The 19,220-nt window shown below is 36.5% G+C and overlaps 2 protein-coding genes and 1 long non-coding RNA gene across 3 annotated transcripts; 2 read left to right on the forward strand and 1 right to left on the reverse strand.

Annotated features, from left to right (window-relative positions):
* The first annotated feature begins 9 nt into the window (after nt 1-9).
* LOC150030234 (respiratory burst oxidase homolog protein E-like) lies at nt 10-3,714 on the forward strand. The gene is made up of 8 exons (XM_090309921.1): nt 10-797; nt 1,275-1,370; nt 1,878-1,993; nt 2,105-2,275; nt 2,358-2,523; nt 2,764-2,964; nt 3,079-3,207; nt 3,344-3,714. Exons 1-8 carry the CDS (start codon nt 30-32, stop codon nt 3,530-3,532), a joined length of 1,836 nt encoding a protein of 611 aa, XP_090166047.1. The 5' UTR covers nt 10-29; the 3' UTR covers nt 3,533-3,714.
* Nucleotides 3,715-6,323: 2,609 nt separating this feature from the next.
* LOC150030235 (protein FAR1-RELATED SEQUENCE 4-like) lies at nt 6,324-8,493 on the forward strand. The gene is made up of 2 exons (XM_090309922.1): nt 6,324-6,553; nt 7,404-8,493. The coding sequence occupies exons 1-2, from the start codon at nt 6,324-6,326 to the stop codon at nt 8,491-8,493; spliced, it is 1,320 nt and encodes a 439-aa protein (XP_090166048.1).
* A 758-nt stretch (nt 8,494-9,251) lies between these two features.
* Nucleotides 9,252-15,401, reverse strand: LOC150030236 (uncharacterized). Its single transcript, XR_016527121.1, has 6 exons — nt 12,847-15,401; nt 11,650-12,371; nt 11,405-11,551; nt 10,802-11,323; nt 10,187-10,716; nt 9,252-9,931 (listed from the first exon to the last, which is right to left on the reverse strand). It is a non-coding gene; the product is annotated as an uncharacterized LOC150030236 (long non-coding RNA).
* Between the last annotated feature and the right edge of the window lie 3,819 nt (nt 15,402-19,220).

Consider the following 19,220-nt stretch of genomic DNA (forward strand, 5'->3'; position numbering starts at 1 on the left):
AGACTTTGCTTTTACAAAGGGACACATATATGAACTACAGCAGACCCTTAAGCACAACAACAAGTGTAGGTTGGAGCCAAAATCTAAGCTCATTTAACCCCAAAAACATCATCAAAACAGCAACCACAACACTTCATTCTGTAATCTTCCAAAACTGGCAAAGAATTTGGATTCTTTTCCTTTGGGGCTCAACAATGGCAGCTCTATTCACATGGAAATTCCTTCAATACAAAAACAAAGCAGCATTTGACATAATGGGGTATTGCCTTCCGACGGCGAAAGGCGCCGCCGAGACCCTAAAGCTCAACATGGCCTTAATCCTCCTCCCCGTCTGCCGCAACACTCTCACTTGGCTACGATCAACCGCAGCGAGATCAATCGTCCCATTCGACGACAACATCAATTTTCACAAGCTAATTGCGTGTTTCATAGCAATTGGAATCGCCGTCCATGGCGGGGTTCATTTGGCGTGTGACTTCCTGAGATTGGTGAATTCTTCGCCGGAGGAATTTGAAGCGATATCGAGTGATTTTCACAACAAGAAGCCAAGTTATAAGGAGCTATTGATGAGCGTTGAAGGGGTAACAGGGATTGTGATGGTGGTTTTGATGGGGATTTCATTTACACTTGCTACTCGTCGTTTTAGAAGGAATGTTGTGAGATTGCCTCGGTTGTTCAACAGATTGGCAGGGTTTAATGCCTTTTGGTACTCCCATCATCTTATGGGATTTGTCTACCTTTTGCTTCTTGTTCATGGCACTTTCTTGTTTCTGGCTCATAATTGGACTCAAAAAACGGTAACCCAAATCCTTATAATTCTCTTCTCCTTTCCTAATTATTTGGCTTTTGTAAATTAAGGATATGTTTGGATTCATCAGAGAAAAAAATATATATATTTTTTAGAAAAGTCACTTTTATTTAAACTCTTTTCATAAGAAAACGTTTAGAATACTCTTTGAAAATATTTCAAAAGATATTTTGAATAATTTTCATACACTTCAATTTTTCTTTCAAAATTAAACACTTGAAAAGTTAAAACAAACATACCCTAAGTTTATACATACTACCATTTGTGAGTTTCTTTGTTTTCTATTTAATATTATTATTGAAATTTAGCTAGGAATTCAAATTCTATCCTAAGAAAGATGAAAAACCACCATTTTCAAAAACAAAAAATAAAAAACCAAATGATTATCAAATAAAATTTCATCCGGTCTTTTGTGTTTTTGGTTTTGGTGCAATGGAGTGAAACAAGGATAAATTTTTGGTGTTAGACTTGGGTGTATATTTCTTTCCCTTTGCTGCTGTATCTTGGGGAGAGGAGCCTCAGAGCCTGCAGATCAGAGTATTACTCTGTTGAGATATTGAAGGTAATGTACTACTATCTTTCATTTTCTTATTTATCATTTTATTTATTTATTATTATTATTATTATTATTTATTTTTTTTTTTTTGTATCTATGTAGTTAAAATTTGCCATGCCTGGTTGACATCCACATTAACTTGGATTGACTTTCTTAGTTTAAAATTTACTCGAGATTGCCAACAAGAGCGTAGCTCAACTGACATAGTGTCTAGAATAGAGATTCTATTGACGGTATTTGTTAGAGACAACGGATCTTCAGATATTATCCACTTTAGGCAAAAACCCTCATACCTTTACTTTTGGTTTCAAGACATCAAACCATCGGAGATAGTTGTATTTTCTTATAAACTCATGATCATCCCTATATCTAGCCACTACGAGACTTTGATTGCATTTTCAACAGTATTATTTATGAATTTCGTGTGATCGACATAACATGGAATGTGTTCAACTTAATGAGATTATTCGAATATAGTTTAGTGGGTAAGACAGTTGTTACTATTCCGAACAGGTTTCAGTACTACCAGGGAATGTGTTCAGCTTGGTGATGTTAAAGCCTCGTGGGTTCAAATACAGAAGTGGACAGTACATATTCCTTCAATGTCCTTCAATTTCCCAGTTTGAATGGTAAGTTTTAAGAACTCCAAATCTTTTTGCTTCAAGAAAGGAAGGGGAAAAAAAGAAGAAAAAAAAGAAAAAAAGAAAAAAATGCATAACATTGAAAACAAACCTGCTCAGGCACCCATTTTCTATAACTTCAGCACCAGGAGATGAGTACTTGAGTGTGCATATTAGGACAGTTGGGGATTGGACAAGAGAACTCAAGTGTGTCTTTACTAACCATGTCAACTCCAAACCTGTTCTTGGTAGAGCCAAATTGGGTCATTTGGTCAACATGGAAAGAAAAAGGTATTGTGTGTTCTCCTCTCTTTTCGGTTTTGTATCTATTTAGTTTATATCTACTTTTGAGACTTTTTGACGTTTCGTTCAGCCAGCCGAGATTGTTGGTGGACGGGCCATATGGAGCACCTGCGCAGGACTATCAAAACTACGATGTGCTTCTCCTCGTCGGACTTGGAATTGGAGCCACCCCTTTTGTTAGTATCCTCAAGGATCTTCTCAACAACTCCAAAACCATTGAAGAACAAACGCCAACGGTAAATTAATTACTTATTTGTAGGGGAAAACATGGAAACTATAACTTATATATTAAAGTTTCTAAAAACGTGTTATAGTTTTTAGAATGTGGCTAAGAATCAATGGTAAAAATTACAGAAAAGAAAAGAAATTGCCAGAAAACAAGCACCGTTTTCAAAAATTTTAAAAATAAGAAAACTAAAAATGAAATAGTAATAAAACGGAGCTAAAGTTTTCAGGTTTTCTTATGAATATTATAGGAATCAACAACAGAAACAAGCAGATCAGAAGACAGCTTTGGATCTTTAAACACGACACCGGGTGGAAAGAGGAAGTTGCAGAGCAGAACGGGGATGGGGATGGGACAGGCACAAGCGTACTTCTATTGGGTGACGAGAGAGGCTAGTTCCTTGGAGTGGTTTAAAGGGGTGATGGATGAAGTAGCAGAGATGGACAAGAAAGTAAGTAAACTTAAAACTAAAACAAGGACCTTAAATCCATGGAATGCTTTTAGAAGAAGAAATAAAGATCATGTAATTCAAGTAGTGAAATGAATAAATAAATGAATGAATCAGGGCCAAATTGAACTCCATACCTACTTGACGAGTGTGTACGAAGAAAGTGATGCAAGGAGCACGTTGATCAAAATGGTCCAAGCTTTGAACCATGCCAAGCATGGCGTCGACATTCTCTCTGGCACACGAGTAAGTAACTACGCTATCTTTCGACTCTTTCATTCATTTTCATTTCTTAAATATCCTAGTTCTGGTAACTTTATTACTTATAAACTTAAGATTTTAAATTTAAAATTTAGAGATTATTAATGCAATGGCGATGCAGGCAAGGACTCATTTTGCGAGGCCCGAGTGGAAGGAGGTGTTCGGGCGAATAGCGTCGAAGCACGCTTACAAGACAGTGGGAGTGTTCTACTGTGGAATGCCAATGCTGGCAAAAGAGCTCAAGAGGCTATCACTAGAATTTACTCGCAAGACTGCAACTAGATTTGAGTTCCATAAAGAATATTTCTGATTTACTTTGTCAATAAACTAAACTTCTAAGGGAGGGAAATCAAATTTGAATGCTTATATAATATAATTATAGATAGATATAGATTCAAATACCTTATATTATACAAGATTGATGTACATTTTTTTTTAACAATATAACAATATCAAATAAGTAAATGAAAATAACATGCAATTTTTTAGCCACAAGCCGAATGTAATGTTTATTACCTTTTTTTGAGATTGATGTGGTTCAATTCCTGATGCTACATTTTTTGTACTTAAAAAATATTTTGGCCAAGATGATCTAATATAGTCGATACAGATCTATAAGAGAAAAATTATAAAGTATATTAAATATACAACCAATGATTATTGGTGTAGCTTTAATGTATCATTCATATTTAGTAATTTTCCATTTAGATCATAAATAGAGTTGTTTTCATCAATTGAAGGTTAAGTTTGTTCTAAAACTTAATTAGAGCTAAAAACATAATTAACATTTCTAATAAGTCGTAGGTTATTCTAAAACTTGTACTATTATATTCTCAAGAAAGAAAATGCTATATAGTAAAGGATATATTTGTGAAATATAACTCATAATTTAGACTAATTTAACTCGAATTCAAATCTGTTACAACAATGACCTACCTCATCTTTTTTGTAAACTCAAAAATCAAGCCTAGGATTTAAAGAGGTACTAATTTGTAAATCCAAATATTAAGTACACTTAAGATTTCTCAATCCAAGCTTCATTAGTCTAAGTTATTAATGTGAAAAGTTTGCTTGTTTAATTTAGGGATTTTTTTTTTATCCGTGAGTATCTGGACCAGTTTAAGTGCACCTCGATTAATCTCACGGGATAACCCATTTGACCCTATAACATTTGAGTGTCTTATGTCTTAGATAGGTGGCCACCATAGATTGAATCCACAATCATAATTTAGGGAAGATAAAGTATTGAATATGTGGACTTGTATAGTTATTTATCAAGAAAATTGATAAAGAAATGTGATTCATCCAGAACATTACAGCTATGAAAAGATTGCAAAAGAGAGAAGGTAGAAAGCATCAAATCTTGAAATTGATTTGGAATTCTCAATGTGTCAATCCTCAAAAGAACAGACTGTTGGGAATGGATATATTACATAGGTTTATTCAAACACAACTAAGGATATTAAATTTTGAAAAATGACATCCTAAATCGTATCGAAAGAACACCTTAACAATGACTCAGAATAATGTACAATAATACAAGATTAAGACTAATTATATAAAAGAATGAGACACAGCTATGGAACAATTTTAATTTTAAATTCCAAGTCAAAACTCTTAATCAAATAGTCTTATGATTGAATAGCTATTTGATGAAATAATTGAGGTGCAAATAGTCCAATAAATGTTTTTATAAAGCAATTAACTTCTCAACTAGAGGGACCCAAAAAAATATGTTTTGAATGGGCCAACAATTTATGTTGTATGGATAAGAAGACCTATGTGGAGTTGGCATTAGTTGACTTAGTAGAATAATGGGGTGATTGTTAACATACATTGACTACAAGAAGTTGCCATATATTTTCAAAATGAGTTCAATATTTTATTTTTAATACAATTAGACCAATTAGAAATTAATTTCAAGTCGAAGTGAGTTTGACTCAACGGTAGTTGGTATGACCTTTTATCCTAGAAACCAATTAATTTTCAAGACCCTGAGAACCAAACATTTCATTTTTGAGATCTCACGGACTACATAAAAACTAACTTCAATTTTCAAGGACCAAAAACATTTGTTTTGAAATGGAAACTTAAGGATTAAATAAAAACAAAATTTAAATACTTGAAAAAAAGTGTATTTTATTCTTGCATGGAAGTTAAATGGTGTTTGCATAATTCATAAAGGGTTTTTTTGTACGGATCGCCTCATTTGGGAGACCCAAATGAAAAATAACCTCCTATAGAGAAAATAATGGAAAGTGGTCTTTTGCTTACGTCATAAGCATGTGATTTTACCGATTCGTCCCTGAGATGCACCCCTCGCACCTGCCGATACAAATTTACTCGATCCTCGATGGTTCATCACACATTCTTCGATGCACGATCACTCAATACCCAACTTCATGGTCACTCGATATGGATGCAATCGACATGTGTATACCCGATCATATCAATGTCATACTCGATGCTCGATTACTTTATACTCAATTATTTTGAATTATCCATGTCACTCGATACAGAACCTGCTCTGTAGTTAATTCTCATATACGAACATACACAAATTGGGAAATTTTCTTACCATATACATGGTAAATTTCAAATTGATTTCTTGAAATGTGAAGTAATTTTTTTTATTAACTAAGAATAAACAGAACTGAAACACAGTAGAGAAAATCGGGATCACTTTCCCTTCAAAAAACACACTTTACAAAACCTTTTTTTCTTGATGGAGATCAAGTTATAAAGGCATTGAGATCTCACTATATTGTCTCACACCTTAAGTAAGTAAATGTGCATTTTCCTACTCATTTTTTTTTTTACTTTTTCGATGATGTGCGAGACATACAAACGTAGAAAAGAGGACAAGTAAATGTGAGTTTGTGAGTATGCACTGATACATGCAAATAGCTCCCAGTGGAGCGAGGATGAGAGGAGAGAGCTATGAAACAGTAAGCATCAAGTTGAGAATACCGAGTATCGAGTGATGAGAATCGAGTAGCAAGTAGCGAGTATTTAACAGTTACCCATTTTCCTAAATGCTCACTTTCTGAATTGTTTTTCTTGAAATATGGATAAGTATATATTCTTACTTATGGTGGTATATGAGACAATGCTATACTGGAGGCTGTTTGAAGGGTTTGCTAGTTCCAAGCACATTGACCTACAATGAGCTGTTAAATCTTGTATATGATATGATGCAAGTTAGTTTGACAGAGTTCAAGATTATAATGAGGGTGAAATATAAGATGGATATTGATTCTCCTCTAGTATGCTTAATGGATGATGTTATATTAAATTTCTCCTCTCAGAGTACGACCGTACTAGACTACAGGTATTTGTAAGTCTTGAGAAAATCGAAGAAATTTATCACGGGGCAACATTTGATTACCCAGAGAGATCAGACTAACCCATGTGTGAAGGTGATGTAAATGAGTATGATGTTTGTCCATTGGGTGTCTCACTAGAAAACGACAACATTGATGTTAATATAGCAAACGTATTGCATCCGAATGTGACAATAGAAGATGTTGGAACATGTGTAAATGAGAATGCGATGATAGAGGAAAAGGCTAGGAATGAAGAACAGATAACCCCGGTTGTTTTAGGGAGTAATCCTTCTGTTGTGAATGAAGAATAGCCAACCCAGGTTTTTTTAGGGAATGGTCCTTCTGTTGTGTATGAAGAATAACCAACTCCAATTTTATCAAATGATTTTTGTCATTTTATTGGGAGTGTGCTCGCCAAATTCCGACCAATGTACCATCTAGTAGTTAGGCCAGAACGAGGGACTTGATTATGCAACCATAGTTGTCTATAAGGTTAGTGGATATAGTTGAAGAAGGTCAAATTTTCTTCAGCGAGAAGGTTAACAACATTGGCCATTAAGAATAACTTTGAGCTATGGGTTAAAAGATCGAACAAAAAATTGTATAGTGTTTGGTGTTTACACAAGACTTGTAAGTGGGTCATTCGAGCAACTAAAATAGACGGATGTGATATTTTCAAGATCATAAAATGACGCCCAATCACACATGCTCAATTGAAGTATTGAATCATGACCACAGGCAAGACAGTGCATTCGTTATTGGTCACCTAATCAAGGAAAAGTTCGGCGTTGGTCGGGGGGACAAACCGCACCATATTATTGAGGATGTACGGCAGTAATACGGTGTCAATATTAGTTATGGCAAGGCATGGCGTGCAAGAGAAACTGCTTTTGCTCTTGCAAAGGGGACGCTAGAGGAATCATATGTCGTCTTGCATGCATATTGTGAGGCTTTGAAGATAGAAAATCCTAGAACTGTATTTGAGATTGAGCTTGAAGAATCAAAATATTTCAAATACGTGTTCATGGTGCTAGGTGCGAGTCTAAGAGGTTTTAAGAGTTGTCGACCTGTGATCATTATAGATGGCACTCATCTAAAGGGTAAGTATAAGGGAACAATAATAGTTGGTGTTGCAATAGATGGTAATAACCAATTGTACCCACTAGCATATGCAATTGTTGATAGTGAGAACGATCGAGCCCTGAAGTGGTTCATGACGAATCTTAAAGCAGCAATTGGAGAATGCCCTAACCTTGTATTCATCTCAGACCGTGGACAGAGTATAGCTAATGTCATTGATATCGTATTCCTCAATTCTTACCACGAACTTTGTACCTTCCATTTGAAAAGGAACGTGGAGAATTACTTTAAAGACAAGGTCGTTAGAAAATTGTTTCACGATGCTTATAGAGCGTATCGAGAATCAGAGTTCAAACGTCATTGGGTCCAAATAGTGAACTACAAAAATGGTTCCCTTGCTACATATTTAGAGGATGCTAGTATTCAATGGTGGGCACGGTGTTACCAGTTTGGGAACCGATATGATAACATGACTAGTAATATTTCCAAATGCTTCAATGCTATTACCAAAGAAGTAAGAGTGTTACCAGCAACTTCATTGCTAGAATACATAAGAGGTATGCTTCAAGGTTGGTCTCATGAGCGGCGAACAATGTGGTCTAATAGTACATCGACACACTTAGTCTATGCGGAGGAAATAATGAGTTTAGAGTGCGAAAAAGCTAGGCGATGTCGAGTGAATCCAATTGATTATTATAGATTTCATGTCAAGGATGGTGGAATAGATGGTATAGCCTTAACACTCGAGAATGTAGTTACAAGTAATTGCAGTGTTTGGAGATTCCGTGTTCGCATGCTATTGTTACAGCTAGAGAGAGCAATATTAATCCATTTACTCTATGCAGCAGATTGTATAGTGATGTAAACCCACTTGGTCATGTATCCGAATGGAAAAAGCCACCAGGGTATACCGAAGTAAAATACTCCCACCGAAAAGAGTGGTATAGGTTGGTAGACGAAGGGTAAATAGGATATCGTCTGCTTGAGAACATGTCACATTAAAGAAATGTGAACGGTGTGACCAATCGGGACATAACAGCAAAAAGTGCAACGAACCACTTAACATGTCCAAACTCAACAAACGGGCAAGGACGACATAGGGGACCCTCCAAACTCTGTATTATAATGTAGATTGTTCATTGTTCATTCTATATCATATAGATTATTCATATGGGACCCTCCAAACTCTGTATTATATAGATTGTTCATTCTGTAATGTAGTAGACGTTCTGATAAATACTCGATACACGATACTCGTTAAGATACACTCGTTACACGATACTCGACAATACTTGATAACATTGACTATATAGATGGTTGATTTATATGTACTATATACTCGGTGCATGTTACACGATACTCGACAATACTCGATAAATATTGACTATATAGATGGTTGATTTACATGTACCATATACTCGGTGTAATGTAGAGATGTTCTAATAAATACTCCATACACAGTCACTTGATACTCGATACTCATTAAGATATACTCGTTACACGACACTCGAAAATACTAGATAAACATTGACTATATAGATGGTTGATTACTATATACTCAGTGCATGTTGCACGATACTCGACAATACTAAAAAAAATTGGTGACTATATAGATGATATAGATTTACAAATAATGTCAAAATTTATATGGAAAGCCCTAATAAAAATAATGTCAGATTTACAAATAATGTCAAAATTCATATAGATGGTATAAAAATTCACATAAATAATGTCAAAATAATGTGAAAAGTTACATAGAAAAATTGATCTACCCTAATAAAAAAATTGATCTACCCATAACTCAGCACCATACTACAACCTGAAATCACGCATCTTATCTTGTCATAAGCTCTCCATACTCGACTGATCACCAAGTACTCAAAGTACTTGAGACTGAATATCCCATAATCCAATATATTCCTCTACAGGGCACTTGTATTGATACAACTCAGCTTCCAAGAACTGGGTGCAAGGTCGGGCTTTGTATCATATAGGCCGTAGAATTATGCCAGTGAAGGGAGAGTAAAGCATAGGGGCACCAAGAATTTTAGCAGATCTTTTGCTGTCATACAAAAGGATGCGTCTGATATTCATGTCCATGACCAACAAAAACCAATGCTGCTTGCAGTTAACTGGGCTATAGATGTAATCGACATTTGTCCATTCGGGTTGATGTTCAGGTACCAGTCCAGCACGTAATCGACATACATGTGCTCTTTCTCCCATACTTTAGTAACTTCTTCCATGGTTTTTCCACGTATGGCCTCGAACAAGCTATCTAGACCTTAGAGGTTTAAGTGACTCTGCAAAATGGATAACAATAAGTTCAAGTATATATCAATAATGCAATATTGTACATTAAAATTTAAACCCTCTATAATACATATCAATATGCCATGTGGCATGTCGTGAACCAATGAACACATATCTCCAGCCAGCTAATAAACTTTCGTCAGAGAAACATGAATAAAGAATCGAGAACCTGTAGTTTGCAAGTTAAGTCAAAGAATGGGAATAGTAATTAACAAGTATATAAATGTTAAGAGATGGTAACTTACGTCATTCTCAACCTAATTACTATCACATGTCAGCTCCCAGAACAACTCTTTCATCGTGCAATTCATCCTAAATAGAACTTCATTCCCCAACCCGTGAGGCCTCATGTCCACGCTGTTCAACCAGACCATGAACTCATTCATCAAGTCTTCTGGAATAGCGTGTGGCAGGTCATAGGGGATGATGTCAATCGGACGTTCACCGAGCTGAATATATTTTTGCTTTTTTTCAGTTGCCTTACTGTGTCAACTAGAGGGGTGTACAGTTGTGTTGGCTTCCTCTTCCTGCTTGTCTGTCTCTGTTCCCCCTCATAGTTCACAGGCTTCGTTGAAGGTGGAGGAATGAGGTTCTAAATCTCGATGGCTGATGGAGGAATGGGGTCACATGACTCAGGCTCCATTGTGTTGGTCTTGGTGGCGGGTGGAGGAATGGGGTCCTGGAACTCTGGGTCATGGGACTCAGCAACTGTTAGAGGGGTTCGGTCACAGGTCTCGATGGAATGTTGAGGAATGGGGTCAATAGTCTTGGTGGACTCCATGCATAAACCTTATGATGTTAGGTCAAACACAACACGATATAGATTTATATTAGAATAAGTTTAAGATGATATTACTTACCTAACACAATGATCGCAGTAGGCTGGTGATTGTTTGTACTTTAGCTTGAAGGACACTCAAGTCAGACTTCACATTTTTCAAGTCTAACTGTACATCATCCAATTTACGCTCCATCGTAGCCATTTTCTGATCTATGTCATGGAGCGATTTGCAAATGCCCATACCCCTTATGGGCTCAGAATGCATTATATTCAATCGAGGCGACCCTCGCTCCTCAGTTGAGGGTACATGCTCGTCAGTAGGGAGCTTGCGAGACTCGTTATGAAGAGGGTGAATCTCGCGCTCATCGGTAGAGAGCTGGTCAGATTGATGCTCATCGAGTTCTGGCTCATGGATGTGATGCTCGTGACTCTCGTAGTCATTGAAGTGGCTACAAGCATCCTCATCATGGTGTGATCTATGTGTCTCTGAGAATGTCATCTCGGCATCAATGCACTCGTATACGGGTCGTTCATCGACCCTAGTGTCCCTATACCACCTCTCCCTATCGGACATGATCAATGGTGTGGGTGTGATCCTTGTCTATACAAAACAACGAACAATTTGTTAGTTATATATGTCATTCACCTTAAATCCATGTAGATTGTGATTTAATACACTAACCTCGATGGACTCAAACACGTCTCGCACTATTGTTTTGGTTGGGAGTGAGTATGTACACTCCTACCTTAGGAATCGAGGTACGGCATGTCCATTGAGTCGGGTTGCAACTTTTTCGACAACCATTGAAATGCTCTCATATGCCCACACCTACCATAATTCATAAACGATTATAAGACAAGCATAAGTAGTAAGTAACATTAACACTAAAATTAGTAGATCTCCTATGGCCAATAAATGGATATTACCTGAAAATGATAAGGAAACCCCGGTAGGTTGTACTTGACGATGTAGTTTTTATTGATCTTGGACCTTTTTTGTAGTTCTCAGACTTGCCACTCCATTCTCTTTGTAGTCCAAGTAAGGTCCTCTCCCACAAAACATTTCCCCAATCCATGGAGTTGAAGTAATCTAAATCCTCCACGTCAATTAATAAGGTCTTGTCGACATTGGCCCTCGTCCTCTCTCTTCCAATCATAGGCAATTCAGTGTAGTAGACCAATGTCATCTTTATAACATCCATATCATTCTCAAACTCCATCTACTTGTACATTGTCTCTAAGGTACCAATATGGATGTTCGTTGCGAAGTCATTCCCCAAGTACCTATTACGTAGAGATTCAGTTCCTTCAGCCCTTCTCTTAACTACTGATTGGGTGACCGCCACAATCCCATCACTAATAGGAAGCCTTCTTTGATGAATGTTATAACTGTACCATTTAAATCGAATGTCATTGAATCTTTCCAATGGTCTTCAACCTCCCTTAATAGAATGTAATAGACCAATGGACTGTTGAAGGTAATGTCCATGTCCACAAATGGCTCAAATATAGTCTTCCTGAAGAGGGCAAGCTAAGTGGGAGTAAGCTTCTCTTTCACAATCTTGTTAGTCGTCCCAATGTGAGAGGATAGGCTGGTCGCTTGGCCTGGGAAACGATCATGAGAAGAAATCTTGAATTGTCTAGTCATACTGCACAGAATAACAAAAAACAGAGAAAAATAAGAATTCTGTTCAATACTCGATACATAATGCACGTTCCTTGATGCACTATACAAGATACTCGATTTCTCGATACTCGATACATGTTACATGGTGTCCCTTACTCACTAAATTACAAGTGACTTAGATGGTCGATTGTTAAGCATTCAGTTTGATTTTCTACCTTCATGCATTATCCAACTCAAACCCTAAACTCCAGACGGTTCGAAATAACAAAAATTTGAAAACTGAAACGAAACAAACTCGAAATCCAGCCAAACATACAAGATATGAAAACAAAAATGAAAATTGTGTCGGTCGAGTATCATGTAACATGGAAGCGCACATCGAGGAACACAATGCTAAGATAGTGAGTTTTGAGTGAATGATACCAAAATACAAAAAACGAGAAGAATGTTCCCTGATGATAGTCGAGTTAAACTACACACAAGGAGAAGAATGTTACCTGATGTAGAGATAGTGAAGTTTCGAGTGTAGAGGTGTTGTCGTTGAAGGATATACAATCGGGTGAACAAAGAGAATACTCTGAGTTGTGGGAAATGGTAAAAGAATGAACTTCAAATGCCTTCAAATGGGTTTTGAATTCAAAATAATCGATAAAGTAATCGAGCATCAAGTATGACATTGATATGATCAAGTATACACGTGTCGCTTGCAGCCGTATTGAGTGACCATGAAACTAGGTATCGAGTGACCGTGCATTGAGAAACACATGTCGAACCAGTGAGGATAACATGAGGGATGGATGCATCTAAGGACAAATCGGTAAAATCACATGCTTATGACGTAAGCAGAAGACCACTTTCCATTACACCCAAATGAGGCCATCTGTACCTATTTGATAACAATTCATGCCAAATTTGATAACTCGTTGACTTTTTAATTTTTAAAATAAAGTTAATAAACACTTCTTCCATAAATTTCTATATTTTGTTGTCCACCTTCTACTAATGTTTTAAATAACCAATCCTCAATTTAAAAAATTAAAAAAAAAAAAAAAAGTTGAAAAAGTAGTTTTCAAAAATTCATTTTTGTTTTTACAATTTGACTAAGAATTAAAGTATTTTCTTAGCTTATGTGAAAATCATAATTAAGAACAACAAACATAAATTTAAAAAACAACAAACTAAAAATGAAATTACTAAACAGTTCGTGATTATTAAAAGTTAAGCTTATCCTATTAATTTCTTTATTTTGTTATCTATTTTTAAGGAGTATTTTAAAACACTAAGCCCAAGTTTTAAAATCCTAAACATAGATATTCAAAATTTGTTTTAGAAATTTAGCTAAGAATTCACACATTTAGTTTGAAAAGGTGAAAATCACAATAAAAAAGTTCTAAGAAACCTAACACAATTTTCAAAAACCAAGTAGTTATCAAGCGGAGCTTTAAATTTCGGTTATTCCTAGTTTGTCTTTCATAGAAAGTAGAAACTTCTATGTAACAATGGAATCCTTGAAACTTACAACTAATGAATAAGTTATACAATGATTTCAATTCTTAATATCAACCTAACCACAATTCTTAAAAACATATGTACTAGGAGCTTATACTGCAAAAGGGGACAAACTACATGAGATAATAAAATTATTACAGCAATTGGTCAATCTACCATAAAAAAAGAGAAAAGGTTTGTTGGTTTTTGAACTTTATAATTTCAATACAATGGAAGGGGGCTAAGCATTTGGTTGCATTTCCTAATTGAGTAATAACTCAGCAATTCATTTCTATCAATTAAAAACAATGAAACTGGCACAGCAGAACAAGGGGATGGAGGATGGATATATCAATCATCTTTCAATCTCCTTAGTAGCTTGGAAACCCATCGATTAACACATCGCTTTAACGAATAACCAACCACCACCCCGGCAACAAAGCAAACAGCACATAGCTTTGAACAAGTCCAGATTGATACTACTTGCCTGTTCTCATAACGGTCACATTAATCATATTAGAACGAATGAGGGAATACTGAACTTTTATAGTTTCTACTTAATTCATACGATAAGAAAAAAAAATCACATAATTTCCCAACATAAAGTCTCCTAATCCTTCCTTTTGTTTTGATAAGGAAGACCGTCTAGAAAGGCCACATCCAAGAAAACAAACAAAAAAACAAAAAACGAAAAACGAAAAACGAAGACGCTACAGCCCACAAACACACACAACATTATAGTTGTTACAGAATTAAAAATAAATGACAGTAAAAAAAAAACGAAGATTTTCTTTAATGTTCTTACGCGCACACGGAGCAATGCACTAGAGCAAATATTTTCAAAGCTCGTGTGCACTAAAGCGAATCTCTTATGCTTAAGTGTGAAGTGGAAAAAAAAAGGTGTGGCGGGCCTTTGCATAATAGAAGTGGGGTGAAAATATCTAAAATGCTGATCTCCAAGACTCATAAGAGACCTAGAGCCCAATGACAGTCAATGGGCCAAGCCCAAGCCAAAGTCAAAGACAACCCAATTGTCGAAGTCATGCCCACCCATGAAGATCAACCTAACGCAAAGTAGGACAACCCCCACGGGTCAACCACCAACCAAGATCTTATTGCATCGAACGCACGACCATTCAAGATCTATAACACCCCAAGAATCTTGGTGGGATGTCGATTGGCTCTGTCTGTTGTTACAAACTAAAACCTTAAGACAATGCGTCCAAAAGTCTGCAAAAATACGATACTATATCGTCTAAGTTATTCACAAACTCAATATTAACTTCTTTTTTTTTTTTTTTTCCATTGAAGCAACTTCCGTTGAGTAAAAATGAAAGAATATACGAGCATAAAAAGAAAAACAAAATGCACAAAAGGAGACTTAAAAGAAGGGGCTTCAACCTATATAGTAATTACTAAAAAAAATTTCGAAATCAAATCCTAGAGGAAAACATGAAATCTAAGGGGCCTAACATCGTTAGGATCATTTCTCAACCCTCTAAACGCTTGATTATTCCACTTGTCCCAAGATCCCACAAAATAACACACACCCCTAATATGATCTGTCTAGGGTTTTCATTAGGAGGATATTTAAAATCTTGCTATTAGGTTGTTTGAGGAGTTGATGAACAGAATTTTGGCTGAGTGCTTTCTCTTTCAAGTTTAGCCAAGGAGCTTCTTGAATTTTGCAATTCCTATATTAAGTTGCATGCTAAGAACTTTCTGTAAAACCTCCCATTGTATTTACCTATAAGAGGAGGGGCAAAAAGGGAAACTCACACAAAGAAACAGTTAAGGGGATAGTGGGAGATGAAGATATGGTTTCAACAAGTAAAATAGAAGAGGAGGCCGTTGTAGGAGGGACCACGGGAGGATGGACAAAATGGGGAAGGCTGGAATGAAGGAGGCAGGAAGAATTTAGTGAGAAAAGGGGAGATTCGATCTTCATGGAGGGATTTCCAGCATCTCTCGAATACCAAGTTGGATTGTTTTAGTTTTATTAATTTTCTGAGTATTTACTGCATCTTTTCCTTCTGTTTTTGATTGGGACCCTTTTGAATCTTGTTGCTGATAAGGAAGGATTTATTCAATAAGAAGATCGTGCTATTTGATTTGTTCTCTGTCTTGTTTTTCCTATTACACTTGTTTTTCTCGATCGGAAGCTGGTTAGAAAGGTATTCTAGAGTAGGGGCCTAACACTTTCAAGTGGGATTGATCATCCTATTTGTGGAGTGTTTAAATCTTGAGCCAAAAAACTTGTTCTTTGTCTCAAAAGCTTTGGTCTTAAGGTAATCCGTGTCTAACCCAATTCTTAGGTTGAAATTGAATCAATTTGGGGGTTATAGTGATTGAAAATTAGGGGTTCTCATATCGAAAGAGTTTCTAATTCCAATTCATTAGAATTTTTGTATCACCCCCACAAGAGAGAACAACCCTTCTCATGAAAAGGCGAACAAAGGAGTAACTCCCTAATCATATCACTAAGCTTAGCACCACACCAGTGTACAATTTACTAGGTTTGCGAACATAGTTTGATTCCTGCTATACATATTCATCGTTGAACTAGATTTTGGTATAACAATAATCATTCTTGTGCTTTACTAAGAATTATGCATTTGTTATCATGAGCAAAAATTATCAAATGATAAACAAAGACGAATTAGAAACTTTTATCTAGAGCGTCCAAGTGTGTGTGGCTTAGCACCACACCAGTGTAATGTTTACTAGCTTTGCAGTTCATAATTTGATTTGTGCTATACATATTCACCAGAACTAGATTTCGATATCAAGAATTGATGCCATTTGTGGAAATCATTCCTCTGCTTTACAAAGAATTGCACATCTGTTATAAATCAAACTATAAGCAACGTTCTAGTCGTAGGCGAATGACCACAAAAGAACAAATTGTGGAGACCAAACAACTTGACTAATATACCTCTCCCTACCGAAACTCATTGACATGTCACTTAGGAGGTGTTTGGGGCAAGGGGTGGAACAGAATTGTAAAGTTTGGAGAGTCGTGAACTCCTAAAGCCCACAGCGTAACGAGTTAATAAGGTATAAATAGATGTTTTTTAGCAGTGGGACCTACAAACTTCTTCAGCCAAACAAGGAGTAGAGGTCATAAGTTCACAACTCCACTCCCCTCAATTCCTACTCTCCAACTCTTTTGGTCAAACTCCCCATTAGAGAGTAGAGCCAATAGAGCATATTGTACTAGAGAAGAAAGTCCATGGAATGGATCAAAGCATCAGGCAAATTTTGGAGATCTTGAATCGTCCAAATCCAATCATAGAGGCGTTATCGAAAGATCACAAGGATCAACCAGGAGGCAAGAGTGAGATCCACTTCCATTGTCCTAAGATTCACCTACCTTAGTCTAAGACCCAGCCAAAGGCAAGGGCCCAACAATTGAAGGGGGAAGGGAGGCACAAATCAGATACAGTTGAAAGGCTGCACTTGGGAGGGAATGACATAGATCAACCAACCCAAATCTAAAGAGACAAACTAAGTTTACAGTAATAGTTAATGATTATTTCACCAAGAGGGTCGAAGCCGAGGCCCTAGCAATCCTCACAGAGAAGGTCACAAAGTGTATTTGGAGAGGTATAGAGTGTTGCTTTGGCATTCCTTTACGTTTGTGCCGATAGTGTGCTTTGGCTTACCGTTTCTTCCCTGACTCTCCTTACTAGGCCACTAAAGATCATTCATTATCTCCCGAGGAGGTGGAAAGTCATTGTTTCTCTCTATATCTGTTTCGTCGATCTGGGCCTGTGTTATGTTACCACTGTTTTCCTTCAACTTTCCCCTCTAGATTAATGGCTCGATTGCCTCTCTTTTAAGTCGAAGCAATCAAAGTTGGAACAGCCAGAGTTGTGATGGAAATGACAATATTTTTCCTTATTCCTTCGGTGTGACCCAACTCTCAATTTGGGTAGAATCGAGTTGTGTTTGTTTGTGTTGGCATGTTTTTTAAGAACAAATTTTCAAATCTTTGTAGGTAAAAAGTTAAGATTTTTTGTTATATGTTTCAAATAAATAATATTATTATATAATATAAGGTTTCGAAAATTATTAAAAAAAAATTGTAAGTGATGGATTGTCACACTCCCTTCCAAATTACCCTCTTAATCTAAAAGAGGATATGACCGTGGTAGTTACTAGCCTTACTGCCAACACCCACCACCTTAGCCCTCTAATCTAAATGCCAACTTGATGTACATTAATAATGTATGAATATGATGCGCCTCCTTAAAAGTTCAACAAAGTATAATATAAACAAATGCATACAACTATGATATAATGTCTAAGGGGAGAAACATTCCCGAATGGGCCCAAACATCTCTAACAGAGTCCTAGTCCCTCACAAGATATGTGTACATAAACAGATCATCAATCTAAGTCCCCTTATTAAGCCGAATCTTTAGGTGACAAGCAGTAGTAGAATCAACCCTGAGGAATCTGACCGCTACCTGAGAAGGGAAAACATAGAAATTTCATGAGCTAAAAGCCCAGTGAGTATAAGATCGTATAACATTACGCATTACATTGCTATAAACATTTAAATATATTAACGAGTATCTTAACCAATTGTCTCTAAATGTAGCTTTCATTCTTAGATATCATCAAACATCATTATTCCTTAGTTGAGAACGAGCCTAAATGCTCTAGCTCCCAATGTTTATTACCAACCAAGAGACCCATACTTCGGCCTCTCATTCAAAACTGCCTACGTGCACGTGGCCATACTAAGTAACGTCATACCTTAGGTACTTTCGCTCAGATACCTTCTCAAATCCGTCCTTCAATATTGAGCTACTAAGATACCTTCTCAAATGTCCTTTGGTATCAAATTGGTCAGGTACCTTCTCAAATGTCCTTCGGTACCGGGCTATTTTGTATCATCAAGTTAAGTTTGTTGCCTACCATCTACACAAGAACTCATTCTCTCATAGCCTTCCTCTAGGAAGCATATTTTAACATTAGAACTTAACTGTTGTAATGACTACATGACATACCTTGGCCTGTTCTACACATATACAAGCCGGGAAATATGGTTAAGTTATCTCCATCTATTTGTTACTTGAGGAAGTATGAATTCATCATTAATGTCACTGTACTTACTTGATCTTATATGCATAAGTACTGGAGACATTATTCACTTAGTCACTCACCGCTCGTCAAGCTCTTAATGGTTTATACGCCTCTTCTAGCTCTTCTTGACCTGAAAGGACATAATTCCCGGTTAAACTACTTAGAATTCTTAGTAAAATACCTCAATTAATTCATTTATTAAAGGAACTTTCATCAACACAGACAGCTCTACTGGTGAGATCCCCATGAGCAAGGTCAGCGAGATCCTCTAGAGCGAAACGAGCGAGAT

This window comes from Benincasa hispida, unplaced genomic scaffold (genome assembly GCF_027475165.1).
Source record: "Benincasa hispida cultivar pf3 unplaced genomic scaffold, pf3_genome.v1.1 HicScf417, whole genome shotgun sequence".
Lineage (NCBI taxonomy): Eukaryota > Viridiplantae > Streptophyta > Magnoliopsida > Cucurbitales > Cucurbitaceae > Benincasa > Benincasa hispida.